The 20344-nt window shown below is 39.9% G+C and overlaps 1 protein-coding gene across 1 annotated transcript; it reads right to left on the reverse strand.

Moving 5' to 3' along the window:
• Positions 1–788: 788 nt before the first annotated feature.
• Positions 789–19739, reverse strand: EPN3 (epsin 3). Its single transcript, XM_075845935.1, has 9 exons — positions 19229–19739; positions 18165–18277; positions 10537–10617; positions 9584–9688; positions 5573–5705; positions 3495–3674; positions 2136–2234; positions 1825–2037; positions 789–1238 (listed from the first exon to the last, which is right to left on the reverse strand). The coding sequence occupies exons 1-9, from the start codon at positions 19737–19739 to the stop codon at positions 859–861; spliced, it is 1815 nt and encodes a 604-aa protein (XP_075702050.1). The 3' UTR covers positions 789–858.
• Between the last annotated feature and the right edge of the window lie 605 nt (positions 19740–20344).

The raw sequence follows: 20344 nt of genomic DNA on the forward strand, positions 1-20344 counted from the left end.
AAAAAAACATGCTTACCCTAGTGTGTATATGAACATCAGACACGAGTGCCATTGACTTTATTGGGTACCAGTAATTCTATTTTGGTGGTCAGACGGAGATCACATGACACAGTTGGCCATAATAAAAAGATATGGATACAACTAAGTCTCTAAGACAAATGACACTGCTAGAACATTGCTAGTGAGTTAACATTATATGTGCAAAAGAAAAAAAAATTGCCGGAGTGCTTCTTTAAGCATATTTTGTGAAAAAAGGAAACAAACGAATAGATTATTTGTGTTTAGATTCACAGTGATGCCAAAATACTCATTTCATGTCAATGGACAACTGATGTCCAAAATGCATTAGGTTTTCATTACTATCTTCAATTTACTTGACATTAGTGGCTAAAAATAACTGAAAAGTAAATCAAAGGGATTATCTCACTATAGGTTGCAAAAAGGAAGAAATTTTCAAACCTTGATATCAACCAGGGAACTTTTGTTATATAGCCTCAGTCTACTGGAATGATTGTTGCTGGGATTCAGCGATTATGTTAATAAACTTGATAATAATAGCTATTCGACAGGCAAGTATTGTTACCCTAAATCTCATAGTTCTTCCACTTAGCAGTGACCCAGATTCATAATTCTCACTCATTAAAAACCTATACCACATACCGACTTCATAATTTTAAAAATAATTTAACTCACACCAACTATCATTTGTTTCTATTGAAAATATATTGTTTTATGATTTGTAGGCAGTAATAATACAGAATGATTGCATTTCCTTTATCCCTGTTACAAGAAGCCATAGCGTGCGTGCTTTAAAATAAGTGAAGCTCTCATCCTAAGAATAAAATGAACCCAACACAGTCAGAGAAAGGGATTATTTGAAGCTTGTGCAGGGTTGGGGTTCGGCAGCATTGGTTGAGGCAAAGCAACAGGCTGTAGATTTAATGGTACCACTGGAGCATAAGGAAAATTCAGTGAAGGATAAAGGCTGATCGCAGGGGGGAAATTTTGAAGCTGCATTGGAAGTGGTATGGTGGATGGCACTGTGATTCCGGGCACTGGAGAAATGGTCCTTAAATTATTAAATCCTGTTTCCATTGAGTTAATTGGCAAAAGACTGACATTCTGGGTTGGCATTTGTGCTCCTGTTGTTGGCATGGGAGAGGTAGCTCGAATTTGGTTGAGAGATGGCTTCTGGTCTCCATACTGAAATGGATTGGAGGGCGATGGTTCTCTCAGACCTACAGAAAAATGTAAAAATAAATCTATTAGTTTTTATCTTTACATGTTTTGAGCTATTTCAATATGATATCCAGCAGGAACATAATAGATAGTAGATTTTAGGTTCTGGCTTTCCATATTCGATCCATCCATGTAATATTTTTAGAGAATGTGTGCAGCATCTTCTCGCTATACGTTCTGTCCGTGCACATCAATACAATACTGGATCATGCACAGGACAGTAAGGAATTTAGCCTTATTATTTCTGACATTCTCTCGTCCTGTACGTACGAGCATGCCATAAAATAGCAAAGAACCTAGATCTGTGCATTAGTAGCCTGTACACTCATAAGACTTGGTCCTGGGGCTAAAATGTCAAATTATGGTCGAGCTACAGATTAGCTGTAATGATCCTAGCCATTGACAACAACCTATACAGAGTGCATGGGGGGAAATGCTGAGTACAATACATACAAACGCTGCCTACACACAGATCTATTACTATATTTTATATATATATATATATATATATATATAGAGAGAGAGAGCGCAGTATCTTGTTTTCTTGTGCATATTATCCAGACATTCAGTGTTGTACCTACTTACCTGAAAAGAAGGGATTTTTGTTTTTGACCGTATCTCCATAAGATACAAGACTATCTAGGTTCACTAATGACCTGGCAGCAGGTTCCAAAAACAACTCTGGAGTATTGCAGCGAGGTTTGGCATTGGTATCTGGGACTGGTTCTTCAGCCCCTAAATCAGTACTGTCAGCAGATGACTTTGAAGTAGGTACAACATCTCCGAAGAGGTCCATGTCTGTAATAGATAACCATAGTAACTAGCTTTCAACACAGACACCCAATGCATAATGTGCGATACTATATACCGTGTGCTTCTGGAGCAGGACATCTTACCAAACGAGTTTTCTGCCTTCATAACAAATGGTGGTTTGAAGTCTTTTTCAGGAGTTAAATGAGGCGCTGAAAATATGTCATAGCTTACATCATCTGGACCTAAGTTAATGAATATACCAAAATAATTACAATTATTTTCTAAAGGCTTTGAAGATATATTTTTGGGGCTTCCACAGTCTGGCATATTGCACCCATGTTTAACTGTCCATATTATGAACGGAACTCTGGAACCACCTGGGATGTGTCTAGTATTGTAGCTCATCTCTATTCACTTAAAAGGTAACTAAAACGAAGTGACAGAAGTGCTCAGGTGAGCGCTATGCTGCTTTGTTTCTGATTTTGCTTTCTTCGGAAAGCCAAACGAGCCATGTACGGACTCAGACTATTCTATTAAACCTGTACATCGCTCGCTCGGCTTTCCAAGAAAAGCCGAGCAGAGGCCATCAGAAATAAAATGACACAGACCTCATCTAAGCGCTTTTGCTGCTTTGTTTTAGCGATCGGTGGGGGTCTCAGTGCTCAGACCCCCACTGATCAACACTTCTGACATGACACTATGACATGTCAAAAGTTTTATAAAAGTTTAGTTACACTTTAAGTGGGAATAAGCTGCAATACTAGACACAGCCCAGGTGCATGAGTGTCACTATTTCTGGGAGAAAAAGCAGATACATTTTTCTAATCCTGGACAACTTTATTAAATGAACGTGAAAAACTATTTTTTCACCTCCGAGGTGAACCCGTGAAGGACACGTTGTCACGAATCCTCCTTAGACTAGAGTCTATGGAGGGATGCGTGACACGCAGGAAAATAGGACATGTCCTATTTTTTCACGGACCCTTCACTCACTCCGTTCAAACTACGGTCGTGTGACTGACCCCATTGAAATACATGAGTCCGTGTGACGGCCGTTGTTTTAACACCCGTCACACGGACGAGATACACGCTTGTCTGAATGAGCCCTAAGTGAAAGGGATAATACAGAAGAATCCTAGCTTTCCCAGTGCATACGTCAAATGGACATTGCAAGCATTTGCGTTATGAATAGACCCCAAGTGTGTGTTTTTTTTAAATCTATTCCTTAAAAGCTACCTGGTTACCTTAAATTTCCCATTAAAATCTGATTAAATTAAATATGTAAAAAGAAGCAAACCCTGTTGGTAAGTTTTTTTTCTAATATATTTCTAAAGCATATATGTTTGGGTTCTTATACAACACTGTAAATATAATAAATAATTTTAATTTTTTATTATTATTATGTTGTAGCATAAATCCTTCACCGTCATAAATGGCTGCAGTTCCACGAATGAAAGAAATAGGATGAAATGCAGGGTTTCCTGTTACATTATCATACTTACTGCTTTTGCTTTCCCCCCATGGATCAGATGTGGAGCTCTTTACAACTTGTGGCTCTTGCCAGCCTATTGGTTCTTCTGAGCCAAAAATTATACTTTGACTTGTGTTTTCTGTTTTTAACTGAGGACTCTGAGGAATGGTATCCCAGGGTAAGGGAGAGGTGACTACACTCGAATTGTGATCTGAAAGTAGAATACAAATAGAGGCATGTACCATTGCTATGTCTGGTCAGGTGAAGACTTTACTCTACCTAAAACTCTAGAACCACTTTAAACATTTGTGTTGCCCTGTAATGCAGAAGATCACAATGTAAAAGTTGTACCTGGGTCACCAATTTTCATGTGACATCTGTGAGATTTCCAGCAAGGGAAACGAAATCTTGTTTACCTCGTAATCTCGCGAGATTACGCGCGGCTTGCTGGAATCTCACAGAAAAGATTCAGAAGTGTCAGGATTGTGAATACACATGACGTCCAGGCTGGAGGTCATGTGTATTCATTATCAGGACACTTGTGTATGTGGCTGCACATCGTTCTAGTAAGAACACTATGTGCTGTGTAAATTAATGGAGAGGAGTGCATGATGCTGATTGGTCACTGATTCGTCAGCATCATAGACTTCTATTCACAACGCCCAGTTAGTAAAACAAGTAAACACGCCAAGTTAAAAACACAATACACGCCCAGTTGTCTATTTCAAAGCTCATTTGCATATATATATAAAATAGCTCATAACTTGGCCAAAGATTAACTTTTTTTTAAAAAAAACAACGTTACTGTTCTCTACATTGCAGCGCCGATCACATGCAATAGGAGATAGGGATTTGAGAATCTGGTGACAGAGCCTCTATAAATTTGGTATCGTCGTCAAATCATATCAAACTGTCGATTTCATTCAGATGAACGTGGGGAAACGCGAGCGTGAAAAACGCATCCGCGTTGTCCCTGTGCGGGTCCCGTTTTCACGGATCCCCATAGACTTGAGTTTATGGAGGGATCCGTGAAAACGGAAGAAAATAGGACATGTTCTATTTTTCAAGGGACCCTTCACACGGTCCGTTGAAACAACGGCCGTGTAAATGTCCCCTTTGAAATACATGCGTCCGTGTGGCACGGACGTATTCAACGTTTGTCTAAATAAGCCCTAAAAGTTAGCGAGAAACAAGTCCTTCCTGTCCCAGTGCTGAGTTTTAGGTATGTTTTTTTAATTAATTATTATGACTATGAAATAGAAAAGTGATAAAAAAAATTATATCAGTGCTTAACTGTATGTAACAATTTTCATAATCCTGTAACCAACGGTTAATACGAGTACACTTGGCGGCCTAGCTGTATTTTTATTTTGCACACAGAACTTATAAATGTTCATTGCCAGGGGTTGTGGGGGTGGGAGGGCCATTGGTAGTGAGGGGGCAGTCAAAAGTTTGCCAGAGGGCCCATTCATTCCTAGTTACACCCACGGCCCTGTCCTTATAAGCTCACAATCTATAAGGTGCAGAGGATAGGGGATACAAGTAGTCAGGGAAAGGAGTAAGCATGGAGGCTGTGATAGAATATCAGTTGAGGGTGGGATCTGTGATTTAGGGTTTATTCACACGAACGTTAAACAACGGCCGTCGCACACGGACGCATGTATTTCCATGGGGCCGTTCACACGGCCGTTGTTTCAACGGACTATGTGAAGGGTCCGTTGAAAAATAGAACGTCCTATTTTCTTCCGTTTTCACGGATCCCTCCATAGACTCAAGTGTATGGGGATCCGTGAAAACCAGTCCCACATGGGTGAAACATGGACATGAAAAACGGCCATTTTTCATGTCCGAGTTTCCCCACGTTCGTATGAATAAGCCCTTAGAGAAGAGATGTAGGATGGTGCAGAATTATATTTTAGGTTAAAGTGAAGATTTTAAATTGGATTGTTTGTGTGATGGGCAATAACTAGATAGAAGAGGACAGCTCGGGAACATATCTCATTAGGAATTAAGCAACCGTTAGATCTACAGTATATTATATAAGAGTTATCGTCATCACATAATGTATCATGACTGTTTCTCAATCCTGTAGAATTTATTGCCACTTACTTGTTGGTCCCCAGGCTGGAAGGAAAGAACTTGTGTTTGTTGATGGATGAGAGCTGACAACTTGGGAATTCCAGATATTTGAATAAACTGGTTTTGTAGGCCCAAATATTTCGATGAGATCAGACATGTGCGTCTGGAAAACGAATAGTAGAAGAGATTAATTAGGAGAAACTGAAATCCAATTGCTTTTGATATCCGGAATCTCCATTTGGCAAGTAAGGAGATCTGTGCTCTTAGGCTATGTTCACACCATGGATTTTTCCTGAGGAAAAATCAGGCTTGGCATTGGCTGAGACTCCACCGCAGAAATCCGAGGCTGATCTGTTTCTGCACAAAGATTAGTCACATTCAATGGGAATAATCTGAAAATGCTACCCGATGCTGTAAGCCGCTCCGGCTATCTCTGGGCACAGGCTATATGGCCCATTGTGCTATGTACGGAGCCGGAACCAGTTGGCTCCCTACATAGCATAGCGGCCGTGCTGTCGAACTGCAGCTCTGCTCCTATTCACTTCAATACTGTAGTACGGCAGTTCGGCCGCTATTCAGGAGCCGGAGCCAACTGCTTCCGGCATGTACATCCGATACCCGGATGCAGCCGGAGCGGCTTAACGTTGCGGGGTCCGGGTGACGGACCCCCACAGATCATGTACTGATGACCTATCAGTTGTCCAGTAGTGGACAACCCCTTTAAGCTCTACCTTTCGATATCATTGGTGCCTGATGAAGCCTAAAAGTCCCTCTGCCACATAAGTAGACACCAGTATTATACATGTCACATGAAAATTGGTGACCCAGGTACAACTTTTACATTGTGACTCTACTCTGGCATACTATGAATTTCTGTTGCTGTAAATAAACTATAAATAATGGCTGTGGAAGGATCTTTTTATGACTTTATTCTTCTAATTTTGGCATATGCACATTTAAACTCAACATAGCCTCATTAACATAAACTCACATAATACTTGCATCTATATTCATGTTGATAAATATGATGGGTGTTTGTAATACATATATTATTGAGCAACACTGTATGGGTATTAACCCCTTAACAACATGCAACGTACATGTACTGTATGTGGCAGCCGTTAAGGGGAAGTATGGAGCGGGCTCATCGGCTGAGTGTGCTCCATACTTAGCCGGTGTTGACTGTGTAATACAGCCAACACATGATTGCAACAGCGGAATCAAAGATCACTTTGATTCCATCTGTGTAACCCCTGAGATTCCGCGGTCTGTCGCGACCTCCGCATCTAAGATGTTAGAATGAGGGGGCGGCCCCCTCCAACATGCCATTGGCCGCCGTGACACAATCGCGGATTGCCGATGGTTGTCTTGGCAGTCTGGAAACCGAATAAAGGCCCTCAGGACTGCCATCTTTCTGCCCCTAATAAGCCATGCCTCCGGCAGGGCTTATTAGGGGCCTGTCAAGATCGCTACATGCTACAATACATTAGTTCCTAGGGGCACTTCTAAAAAAAATAAAAAACAGTTAAATATTTTTTTTTTAATGTACCAAAAAATATATATTCAAAGTTCAAAAAACCTCCCTTTTACAATTTTATCCCTAGAGTATTGTTAAAAAAAAAAAGATAACTGGTATCGGCGCATACATAAAAGTCCAAACTATTACAATATCTTATTTAATCCGCTCGGTCAACACGATTAAAAAAACTGAAAAAACGCCCAAATTGCTGTTTTTTTTTGGTAGCAATAGCTACCCCAAAAAAAGTAATAAAGTAATCAAAAAGTGGATTTATTGTACCAGTAAAAACTACGGCTAGCCCCGCAAAAAATAAGCCATCACACTGCTAAAGCGACAGAAAAATACAAAAGTTATGGCTGTCAGAATATGGCGACAAATTTGTTTAAAAAAAAATCCTCAAAAAATGGCACAATCGCTGTTTTTTTGCCCATTTCACCCCACAATTTTTTTTTTCAGTTTCCCAGTACATTATGTGTTACATTAAATGGTGCCATAAGAAACTACAACTTGTCCTGCAGAAAATAAGCCGTCATACCGCTATGTCAAAGAAAAGTTATAGCTTTTGGAAGGCGGGGAGGAAAAAAATTGAAATGAAAAAACGAAAATTGGCCGTGTCATTAATGGGTTAAGGAGATATAAAATTGATCATTTAGGACAATATACCATTGTGCACTGAAAGTACTAAATAGAGACATAACATGATTGCTGATGGTTTCCCAAAACAACATACACTATATGGACAAAAGTATTGGGACACCCACATCTAAGGCTGGGTTCACACGACCTATTTTCAGACGTAAACGAGGCGTATTATGCCTCGTTTTACGTCTGAAAATAGGGCTACAATACGTCGGCAAACATCTGCCCATTCATTTGAATGGGTTTGCCGACGTATTGTGCAGACGACCTGTAATTTACGCGTCGTCGTTTGACAGCTGTCAAACGACGACGCGTAAATGAACTGCCTCGGCAAAGAAGTGCAGGGCACTTCTTTGCCACGTAATTTGAGCTTTTCTTCATTGAACTCAATGAAGCAAAGCTCAAGATTTACGAGCGTCTCAGACGGCTCGCAAAATGCGAGGAGGAGCATTTACGTGTGAAACGAGGCAGCTGTTAACAGTCTGTCTTTTCACACGTAAATGCCTCTCATCGTGTGAACATACCCTGACACCAACAAGAGCTTATATGGTATCCCATTCTAAATCCATAGGCATGAATATGGAGTTTGTCCCTCCTTTGCAGCTAAAACAACAGCTTCCACTCTTCTGGGGAGGCTTTCTACATGATTTTGGGGTGTCCGTAGGGATTTTTGACCATTCATCCAAACAGCATTTGTGAGGTCAGACGCTGATGTTGGACGCTGGTTCGCAATCTCTGTTCTAGTTCATCCCAAAGGTGTACGATCGGGTTCAGGTCAAGCGCTTTTCAAACTACAGGCAATTTTGATGCATTTTCGCTGCGTTTCTTTTGCCCGTGGCGTTCGATGGCCATGGCCGAAAAACTCCCCAAAAAGGGCAGGTTAAAATCTGAAGGAATTTTGAGGCAGATTTTTCTTCCGGCAAAAAACTCAGTGTGAACATACCCTCAGGAATTTTGTGACAGATTTTGACCTGCCTGCACTTTCTTGCGTTTTTCGACCGCAATTGTTGAGCGCCACAGGCAAAAAATGCTGCGAAAAATGCTTTCTCTTCCCCCCATGGGAAGAAAGTGCACATTGCTTCTTTTTTTTTTTTCCGCGAGCTGGAAAAAAAACTCCTCCATCTCCGATTGAAATCAATGGGAGGTGGTTTTGAGTGTTTTTTGGCGCAGATTCCAAAGCAGTCTCTGCATCAAAATCGGCAACAAAAAAACTCTGTGAACAGGGCCTAAGACAGGATGCTCCAGAATTGTTATTTCAAGGGGATTACAAGTATTTACTAAAACAGACATGTCAGGAGAGGTGACAGGTCCTCTTCAAAGCTCGTTGATAAAGTACGTTTTACATTGATAATAAATTATACTTCACAGTTATGAACCGAAAAATGTACCTTAAATAGTCACAACCTATGATGTAATTCTTTTGAGATATTTAAGAGTGAGGTTCACTTCTCTGCTATTTCTATTTGATAAGGTCACTTCAGTACACGGCAGGGATTAGGTATTTCATTGGGTAACAGAACGAACTTGTAAATCTTCCCATTAGTCCGATATATCATGGTCACTACTGGATTTCTAACAAATCAGACTAGTCATATGCCAGTACCTGTATATCAAGAGAGAGCGAGCTGTAGTATCGCTCCACTAATTCAGTATTTAACCCTACAGAGCCTCATACACCAGAATTATCAAAAGTGCCCATGCTGCACATAGCAAACATGGACGCTAATTGGTAGCTATGGGCATCAAGGGCACTATTTCTGATGAGGCCCATATGCCCTAAATACACTGAAGCCATAGCCCCTTGAATTAGACATGATTATATTCTTTCAATCACAAAACCAATATATCTGATTCAATGAGTATACAGACAGATATATCATTACCTCATTTTTCTTTACCGTTTCCTTCTGATCATTGTCCTCTGTCAAATGTGTCTCCATTAAAGCTTTCTCAATCAACAATATTTCACCCTGTTGAGACTTTTGTTCCTAAATATAAACCAGACTGTATCACAACCAAGTCATTCGTTCACATAGCAAGACTTGTATAGACCTAGGAACAGATTATAGTGTACATTAATGGAAAATAAAAATGTTTTATTACATTATGACCTCATGCCCAATAGGGCACCCATAGAGGTTCATGGAGACCCAATGTACCTCAGTATGCCACCAATTTGTTGCATATGGAATCCAACATAAAAAAATGATGAAGGTATTCTCCCTATGAATGCAGGAGAGCATATCTCTGACTTACAGCACCCGGGTTTTACATCATTTGCCCTAAATTGATTTTCATGTACAAAACACATAAGAAATAAAGCTGTATTTTTGAAAGAGACATTATTGTTCCACGTGTTTTAGAACTCAAGTCAATAGAGTATGGATTGGACAATTTATGTACAAAAAAATTATCAGTTTGTCACCGTTGTGACTGGGTACCGTTGTTTTTGACGGAATCAATTTCGCAGTCTGTTTGCCTTTCCGTTGAGGGGTTCCCTCGACGGAATTCTCAGACTGAATCCCTCCAAAGAAAGCAACGCTGATGTGAACACAACCTTACTGTGTACATTGCAACATCTTATCATCCTACTAGTAAAGTTTCCACACAAGAATGTCCTCTCCCCATAATTCCTCGTGGGGCATTTGGGGCCTTTATTTTTACATTTTCATATAAAAAAAATGCCCCGTTGACCGCCCTATTCTCTGATTTCAGCCATATGTGTTCTTTATAAAAATATGTGGGATAATGTTCTCCTGTGAACGTAGCCCGTTAATGGTACTTGTAAATGCATGTTATGACTGGAGGCAATTTTTATGCTGCATAAATTAAATACCTTTTCATATTCCTTTTTGCTTTGATTTAGTGCTGCTTGCAGCTGTATTTCTTCTTCCTCCTCCGGAGCAGAAGGGACTTTCTTTTTTCAAAAGAAAAAAATCATATAAATCTGTTAGAATTCGAAAAAAAAAAAACTAGTACAAGATTACATAGCACAAATAAAAAAGGACTAATATGATACAAATGTTACAGTTACGATTTGAAAAAAATATATGTCCATCACGTTCAGCCAAGGGATATGGTGAACTGTAGAACTTTGTTTTACCCCTATTTATGCAGAGGAAGGCAAAAAAAATAAACCAGAAGGCATTAAACAATCTGCCCTAAAAAGGAAAAATTTCCCTCCTGATCCCAAATAGCGATCAGACTGGATCAACATTCAAACAAGAAATCTACACAATGACCTAGGAGCTGATATTTTTTTCGTTCTAGGAAATGATCTAATCCTTTATTTGCAGCATCTACTGTCCCTGCTGTGACGGCTCCTGCGGTCGGCTATTCCACAGATTCACAGTTCTCACAGTAAAAAAAACTTGTCGTCTCTGGGGTTTGAACCTTTATTTTTTTCTCCATTTGGAGGGAGTGCCCCCTTGTCTTTTGAGGGAATTTTACATGGAGCAGATTTTCACTATATTTCTTGATAGGCCTTTTATATACTTACACAAGTTAATCATGTCATCATTGTCCCCAGTTGTCTCTCTTCAAGACTAAATACATTTTATTATTTTATTCTTTCCTCATAACTAAGATTCTCCATCTTCTTTGAATTTTTTTTAAACTCTAGGGTATCCTTTTTATGAACTGGAGCCCAGAACTGAACTGCATATTCTAGATGAGCCCGCACTAATGCTTTGTAAAGTGGTAATGTTCTATTCCGGTAACACGACTCCATGCCTCTTTTAATACACCACATTATTCTGCTGGCCTTAGAAGCAGCTGATTGACACATCATTGTGATATATGATCCATATAGTACACCCAGATCCTTCTCAACAAATGTCTCTCCAAGTTTATCTACCCCTAGGACATATGATGCATGTTTTCACTAATCATAAAAAAGGTTAAATTTTAAAGTAATGCCAGGCTCACAAAGGGAAGTTTGGTGAAGACCGAACTGGATCCTAAAGGGAAGAAAAGCACAATGGCTTTATATGATCTCCGACTTCTATGGAGAAGTAATAGGGTGCCTATAGATTTCTATGGGGCCCTGCTATACCCCCGTATGGCTCTTATTTCTGTTAGATTTATACAGAACTTACTAGACTATAGCAGTAATGCAACATACCATTGTATCAGACAGTCTCCGTCCAATGTCATGGAAAACTGTTGTTTAGATTGTTGGACCATCACAGTTACCTGTCGCTGCAATATCCTGACTTGGTCAAGTTGCATCGAACTTCAACTTGCCCATGATGTTATAGACGGGACAACTCAATTTACAAGCAGGTAGCTACAGGGCCAAATTACTGGTAGGATAAAGGGGGCAAATGTGCCCACTGCCCAGTCCCCTCAAGCTCTATGCATGCTCTCCCAGCTTCAAGACAGAATAGTTGGAACCACTTTTTCTTCTCCAATGCCTCATCTTCCTGCACTGCTGACTAGAAGAAATCCAGTGGCTCAAGCTTCATGTTTATTGCCATAGGGAGAAGGAGATAAGTAGCTGCCATCTGCCTCCAGCTCCACTGACCTGGATCCAGAATGTTAAAATACAACATATCTGATCCTTGCTTTCCCCAACAGAAAAAAATCAACAGTTGCCCCCATATACATAGGAACGTCGGCAGATCCTGACAACATTGGGCAGATTTGCCATCAATTATCTTATGTGTTTGACATCTTAACTTAGCCATGCATTACATGATACTGTTACTGGGGACAGCCATCAAATTATTGCCCAAGGGCCTCCACCATATTTGATTCGGCCCTAGGTAGCCCCGTCACATGGCAGAATTGCCTTGTGCCTGTTGGGCAGCGGAGATGCTATAGAATTTGGCTACAGGTGACTGAAATCACGGTGAAGCAGAGGCCTAATACACTAGGCATGGCTTGCTGTTGTCCAGATCTGTATGTATATTATGATTGTTTGAAAACTCTACTATTTGTTAAAACGTGTCATGGATAGTATGTCCAGCTAATTTCTAGACTTTTAAGCAATCATTTGCTCAATATTAATATTAGTTTGATAAATAAATATCATTTAAGAAGTAATCATGGGACAATGCCATTAATATTTAGGGAAACCTCTCAACATTCTGATTTACCAAAATTGGGATTTGGATGTTTGTGCAGCTATGGGATGACTTCATTGGGTGGTGGCTGAATTGAGCAATTGAAAAATGACACACAAATTATAATGTGACTAAACAGCTATAGTCATAATGGTTTAATTATACTCATTATATTACATTTAGTAGTTAAGACTTCATGGATGTTTACACCTTGAATAGGTACAAAAACCCTAGTATTTAAATATTACAAATATGGATTTCCACAATTGCACACAGCTTTCCTCCACAGTGACGGGATATATTTAGGGACATGCCCCTTTGGTAGAAATAAGTTGTATAAAACAGTGAAAGCAATAGAAATGTACAATAAAATAACAATATATTTTGCATAACCGGTTCAGGACCAGGCTATAACTTTTTTTATTTGTTGGGCTAGCGACGTGATTTTTGTGACATTTTTTTCATAGACAATGCAGGTTTCGTTTTCATTTTTATACACATCCTATTTGCTCTTTTAGGGGATGTTCACACGGAGTATTTTGCCGAGTTTTTTGACGCGGAAACCGCGTCGCAAAAACGGCCCGAGAACGCCTCCCATTGATTTCAATGGGAGGCGTCGGCGTCTTTTTCCCGAGAGCAGTAAAACTGCCTCGCGGGAAAAAGAAGCGACATGCCCTATCTTCGGGCGCTTCCGCCTCTGACCTCCCATTGACTTCAATGGGAGGCAGAGAAAGCGTATTTCGCGCTGTTTTATGCCCGCGGCGCTCAATGGCCGCGGGCGAAAAACGGCGCGAAAATCGCCGCGAAAAACGGCGTGCAGGGAGAGGAAAATCTGCCTCAAAGTTCCAAACTGAATTTTGAGGCAGATATTCCTCCCCCAAAATACTCTGTGTGAACATAGCCTTAGAATTTTCAGGCTTCTAGTTTTAAAATAATAGTGCAAAAATGTTTTTTTATATTTCAGCAAATTTTTTCTGGTTATAATAGTTTTATCCTAATACAGACCTTATATTTGTGATCGTCATTGTCTACAATAAATTATGATATATTACATGTCTGTTTTAGGGTAATTGGGTAATTTACTTTTATTTTTTATTATCGTGGTCTGTCCTGCAAAGGTCAGAAAATACTTTTGTGGGACTTCATTTATTTATTTTCTTTTACACCTTATTTTTTAACTGTAGGCCCTGTTCACACTGAGTTTTTTTTTACGCGGAAACCGTGTCGGAAAACGCACCAAAAAAGGCTGAAAATTCATTTTAATGGGAGGCAGAGGCATTTTTTTTTTTTTCACACGAGCGGAAAAACCGTCTCGCAGGAAAAAGCGACATGCCCTTTCTTCAGGCGTTTTACGTCTCTGACCTCCCATTGACATCAATGGGAGGCAGAGAAAGCATATTTCGCAGTGTTTTTGCCTGTGGCGCTCAATGGCTGCGGCCGAAAAACGCAGCGAAAAGTCCAGACGGAATTTTGAGGCAGAATTTTCTGCCTCTAAAAAAAACTCCATGTGAACAGGGCCTTACAGCAGCCCCAGTTACAAAGAAAATCAGCCCTGTTATAGTGACTATTGTCACTATTACGGCTGTGCCGGGACTAGTTAGACCCAGCAGCAGCCTGCCACTAACGGCATTCCGGTGATCATGTGACCAGTCCTATGATCACCAGGATCAATAGAGGCTGTGGCACTGCCTCTATTCTATACACAGCGCTTTGATCTCTCGGGCAGCCAGCTAAAACCTGCGCCGTAAATAAATTATGGCGCGGGTTTTAAAGACCTTTACCACCGGCCGTTTAGATATAGCTGGCGATCGGTAAGCTGTTAAAGGAGTAGCCATGCCTTTACCCACTCTTACCAAAACATAATGCTAGTATGACTATATTTGGGATAGACAATGAGTTTTATCTCCATTGCCCAAACAGAAATTTTAGGTGTAGTATAACCCGACAGAATCTGACATCTCCACTTGAACCGGGATTAAAGTCGTAAATCTGGTGCAAAATGCTAATGACGATCCTGTTGTATTTTACTGTAAATCCAATTATAGCAGAGTGCGTTTTGTACGCTTCTGTGATTGTTGAGCTAAGTGCAATCTGGGATTGCATGAAAGGTAGGGAGGAAGTTCCCCCCCACTGTCTGCAGTCGTACTACCCTCAGTAAAAATCATCATCCTGATGGCACGGGTTATGATGGACACCAACTCAACGCATTCCCGTAAGATTCAAGAAACACTATTGCTACATACTCTGTAATGAATATTTATTTGGACCTGGTATTTGCTATTCAGCAGCTTTCCAGTGATGGAGCGAGAATATTTTATCCTTTTTTTTTTTTCATCAAAATATTTGAAATAAGGTGATATAGCTATAGAATACTATAGCAGATATAAAAAAAATGGCGACAGCACCCTGCAACACTAATGCCACCTAAACCACTAAATATAAATAGATATGCACTAAAGCTCAATCTACCTACAAATAGGGAGGTATTGAGTATATATAGAGTACTATAGATACTTTTTTATTTTGTCTTTTTTTTTTTTTTATTGCTCTCTAAATTGTGAAAAGATTAGAACCTGAACCAAAACCAAATCCAGGTGGTAGACTGAAACAGACCAAAAAACTGCAAATGAGGGTGTTTGTATATTTGTGCCAGCTTGCACAAAGGCCTGAATGGTCATTATTTACCATATCAATACTAGGGTCAGATTTGCCCAATAAACAACCAGAAGATCCTTTGGAGGGCCAGGGTTCTGACATAATAATGGGGCCAAGTTACTAGGGTTTGTAACTTGTTTTTCTGTGGTTGACCCATAGTACCCCAGTACAGCGCTGGTTAAATCTATTGTTAATAGCTAATGTTATTAGTTTATTAACATATAACATACAGAAACAGATTTATCATTATTATCATTGAAAATCTCGAACTAAATTTTTTTTCTCAGCATTATTATTCACCCTTCCACATGTGGTTCAATAGAATTGGCCTCCTAGCACTTCGTTATGCACTTAAGATTTCTGCGGATTTTTACACCACCATTTTTGTGCTTGACTTCAGTGAAATGTGGGGGTAACCTTGAATATGTAGCATTAAAGCCTGGATAATAGCGTAGCCACAGATGCTACTGCCTCCCCATCTATTCCTGTCGTACTGCAGCCTGTCCCATTCATTCACACAGCACGAAGGACAGTATAGTACTAAGCAATGAAGACAATGAAAAAAAAAAAAGCATGACTGCTAGGCTCAGAAATTGAGAAATTACATTTCCGGAGAATAAAGTGGATTTGACTATATTTAGGATTAGGGAATTTCCCGTAGGAGTATAATGGAGTAAGTTTAATAACCATTTTTATCGGCGAAGGTATGACCTTAATGGCATAAAATGGGACAATGTTCTCAAAAATAAAGAACACAAACTAAATTGGACATTTTTAAAATCCTCCTTAAATAGGTCCTGTGAAAAATATATACCTTATGGGAATAAACAAGATGGAAACAGGATGAAACCGATATGGTTAAAAAAACAGTAAGGAGAGCAAAAAATTATAAAAAGAAAGCGTTCACACTAATTAAGCAGGACGGTAGTGACGAGGCATTAAATAATCACAAAGAAAAAAAATAAGTTGTGTAAAAGACAAATAAAGGTCAAATGAAACAGAGACTCGTTGCCAAAGAAAGTAGAAATTAGCCCAAAATATTTTTCAAATACATAAATAATAAGAAACGGAAAACTAAAAGTGTCGGCCCTCTCAGAAATAATCTGGATGTAATGGCGGAGGAGGATGGGAAAAAGTCCAATCTATTAAACACCTTTTTCGCTACTGTATTTACACCGGAAAATCCAATGTCAGATGTCATAAAAAGTTGGTATATAAAATTGAAATGTTCGGACTGGGGGAAAATGTGTTATTGGGCTAACAACTGGCTCATTGATAAAAAAAAAACAGAGGGTGGTTATTAATGGTACATCCTCAGAGTGGATCACAGTGGGGTACCACAGGGGTCAGTATTGGACCCCCTTCTTTTTAATATGTTTATTTTTGCCCTTGTAGTGGGTTTACAGAATATAATTTCAACATTTGCAGACTATACCAAGCTCTGTAAAGTAATCAACACAGAAGAGGATAATGTAATACTACAGAGGGATTTGGGGAAGCTGGAGGTTTGGGAAGAGAAATGGCAAATTAAGTTTAATATGGATAAATGTAAGGTTATGCACTTGGGCCGAGGAATTTTTTTTTACAATTATGGATTAAATGGTAAAATACTCACTTCTACTGAGAAAGAATTGCGGATATTGGTGGACAGTAAATTTAACTTTAGCAAACAGTGCCAGGCAGCTGCTGCCAAGGCAAACAAAATTGTGTACAATTTTGGATACCTGTGTATAAGAAGAACATAGCTGAACTAGAAGGTGTGCAAAGTAGGATGACCGAGTTAATTAAGGGAATGGCTGGAATGCAGTACCAAGAAAGGTTATCAAACTTGGGGTAATTCAGTTGAGAAAAAAGACAATGTACAAATATTTAATTGGTCAGTACAGAGATCTTTCTAATGATCTTTTTACACCTAGGCCTGTAACAATGACAAGGGGGTGTCCTCTACGTCTAGAGGAAAAAAAGTTTCACCTTTATCTTAGACAAGAATTATTTACTGTACAGGCCCTTTTAAATCGGCCGATAATCGTTGATCGGTGCTCGTCTGCTCCTGTCATACGGAGTTATGGATGAGGACGAGCGGTCGTTACTCCGATCGCTTGTCCCCATGCGTTATTATCATGTTGGCAGCACGTCTCCTTGTTTACACAGGGAGATGTGCTGCCGAAAACGATAATCTTTAACTTTTTTAAAACTATATGACCGATAGATCGAGCGTTTAGTCATTCATCTGCTGATCGCTTCCCAGCTTCACAGCGCAATTATCGGCAACGAGCGTCATATGAACACTTATCTGCCCCATAATCGTCCTGTGTAAAAACCCCTTAAGAGCAGAGAGACTATAGAACTGTCTGCAACGGGATGTTGTGATGGTTGACTCATTGAGTACGTGTAATAAGGACCTTGATCCCTTTCTTGAAAAATATAATATTAAAACGTATGACTACTAGAGATGGGACGTTGATCAAGGGATTTATTCTGATTGCCATATTTGGAGTCTGGGAGGAATTTTCCCGCTAATGAGGAAATTGGCATCAACCTCATAGGGGTTTTTGCCTTCCTCTGGATCAACATGGTAGAATTATAGGGTGTACTTGAAGGACCGGTGTCTTTTTTTCTACCTTATCTTCTATGTAACTTTGTTACTATGTAATTATGTTGCAATGTAATACAAACGTTTAATAACAATACTGAATTAAAACCGCAGTAACTCTGAAAAAGAGTGGGGGGACTTATATAGCACCTTTTCAGCTTCTTCTTTACTCATAGCCAAAGCAAGCTGCAACTGAAGTTCTTCCTCCCCGGTACTCTGAGGTCTTGCATGTTCCAATTCTGGAGAAAGGGCTGACACAGAGGCTAAAAGAAAAACAAGACAAAAACCCAGTCATCCTTCTGAATTTTCATCTGTGGTTATTAAATTAAATGGCAGCTCATAAGTATTTATTAAGCGTTTTTCTTAACTGTCCAGCCATCCAAGAACACAAGATTTTGCAGCTTCTTCTACACGAACAAAGCCGTTATACCAGCTTCACCCCAAAGAAGGACAATCTTTATTATAGGGGTATAATATTATCGTAAATGGGGGAGGAATCCTCCAGCTCACTAATCCTATGTCCAAGCCCGGACAGCGCACGGATCCTCATGGCGGCACACGATTAATGCGGTATAATATAATTTATGACTCTCTATACCCAATAATCCTTTATGCCTATTTCTCTGCCAACTGCATTTCATGGATCACTAACTCTTCAAAGTCACTGGTGCTATTTTCTGGGTAACATGGTGACATGAACAGCTACTCTCCCTATCTAATGTTGAATTAAATTATTTTCACCCAGAAGTGTCGTCTGAGAGCCAATACCGTGCTAAAATGACTGAACTGTCACCATGGGAGTTCCCCTTGAAATAATTTTTTGTCTTTACGCAGGTTTGTAAATGTATACATTAACCCCTTGATCTCCCTAAAATACATGCTTTACTCTTGCAAACATTTTGATTTTCTATCTTGGTGCATATCCTTGTATCCCAAGACAGACTATCACAAACCAACCAAAGTCAGGCAATAATTACTTTAATTCTACTATTCGGTGATCTGTTATGCTCTGCTCACACCTCCATCCGGGGCACTGAAATACTGAACGACAAGGACCGCGCAGGCTGTAGCCCTATTTCTGTGATCCGAATACAACTCCATGAGATTCATCATGATCAGTTTGAAAACAGAACCGTCATGGCTCCAATATGAAAAGCCATGAAGTTAATGTTAGCAGAGCCTAAAACAAGCTTTACCGTTCTTTCTTTTCTTACCTTCATTGTATCTAAGCCTATGGCTGCTATCAACTGCTGCCGTAACTTGAGACATTCTTCTTCTGGTTGTCTGAGCTTGTGCCCTCTCTTGCTTTAATCGCTCCTCATCTTTCAGAAGGGACACTATCTGTTTGGCCTTCTCTCGGACATTGAGGCCATGGTCTTTCCCGTCACGATCCAAGAATTGAAAATCTTTGAGAGTCTGCACAGCAATGATATTCTCATTACACTCTTGCAGCACTTTGTTGGATCCATTTTTGATCAAATAGTCCAAAAGTGTCAGACCTTTATACACATGACGCCAATTTTTTCCACTGTCATTCAGTCTCCTCCACACCATAATCATGACCTCAGGGTATTCTGCACTGTAGGTCATTTGAGCTATATCAGTCATAAGAGAACTAGATGGTCCCCATGGGTCATTTGAAGTAGCCTCTCGAACCTTAACTTCAGCATCAGAATAATTGTGGACAATATTCTTTACTTGACGACGTAAAGATGACGTAGCCATGATTGATTGTTCTGGCGCTTATCTGGAATTCTTCAATGTTTGAGCTACCAGTTTATAAAGAGAAGTCTGTGTATGTATTTGCTTTCTGGAAATACCACCTGTTATCTGTAAAATAAATTGGGGAAATGTGAGAAGCAGAAGTTCTTGTACCCTTGAATAAAATATATAAAGATGTGGCCATTGGGCCATTATAAATCAAACAACTGAAGCATACAGTGAAACCTCTGATACACCTTCCCAAAATTGCAACAAAAATGGAAGGTCCTCTAATAAAAGAGAGTCATATATAGGATGTAAGGGAATTGAAAATCCATCTCAGAAAAATATGGTCCAACTGAAGTTTAGCAGATTTCTGCTATACAGAATGCCAGTCTGTGAGGCGTAGCAAGGTAGAGGCCCAGGACGGGCCTCTACCGTACCCCCCTCCCCCATCGGACACATAAAAAAAAAACATACTCACCTCATTGCTCCTCTTCTCCCCACCGGGTCCCCTCCGGCTCCCTATTTATGCCGCATCAGCAACCTCAATGTCATCAGCGCTGCATTGCATAGGTACTGATGCTGCCCGGCGTCAGTACTTTGAATGAGCTGCGGCATGAAGAGAA

This window comes from Rhinoderma darwinii, chromosome 13 (genome assembly GCF_050947455.1).
Source record: "Rhinoderma darwinii isolate aRhiDar2 chromosome 13, aRhiDar2.hap1, whole genome shotgun sequence".
NCBI classification, from domain to species: domain Eukaryota; kingdom Metazoa; phylum Chordata; class Amphibia; order Anura; family Rhinodermatidae; genus Rhinoderma; species Rhinoderma darwinii.

Excerpts from the sequence above, each read along its gene's own strand:
- EPN3 (XM_075845935.1), bottom strand. The coding sequence starts at position 19,739 with ATGGCTACGTCATCTTTACGTCGTCAAGTAAAGAATATTGTCCACAAT. Across the intron at positions 10,618-18,164 it reads GTAAAGAAGAAGCTGAAAAG|AAAGTCCCTTCTGCTCCGGA; the intron begins GTGCTATATAAG and ends TTTTGAAAAAAG. Across the intron at positions 3,675-5,572 it reads TCCAGCCTGGGGACCAACAA|ATCACAATTCGAGTGTAGTC; the intron begins GTAAGTGGCAAT and ends TTCTACTTTCAG.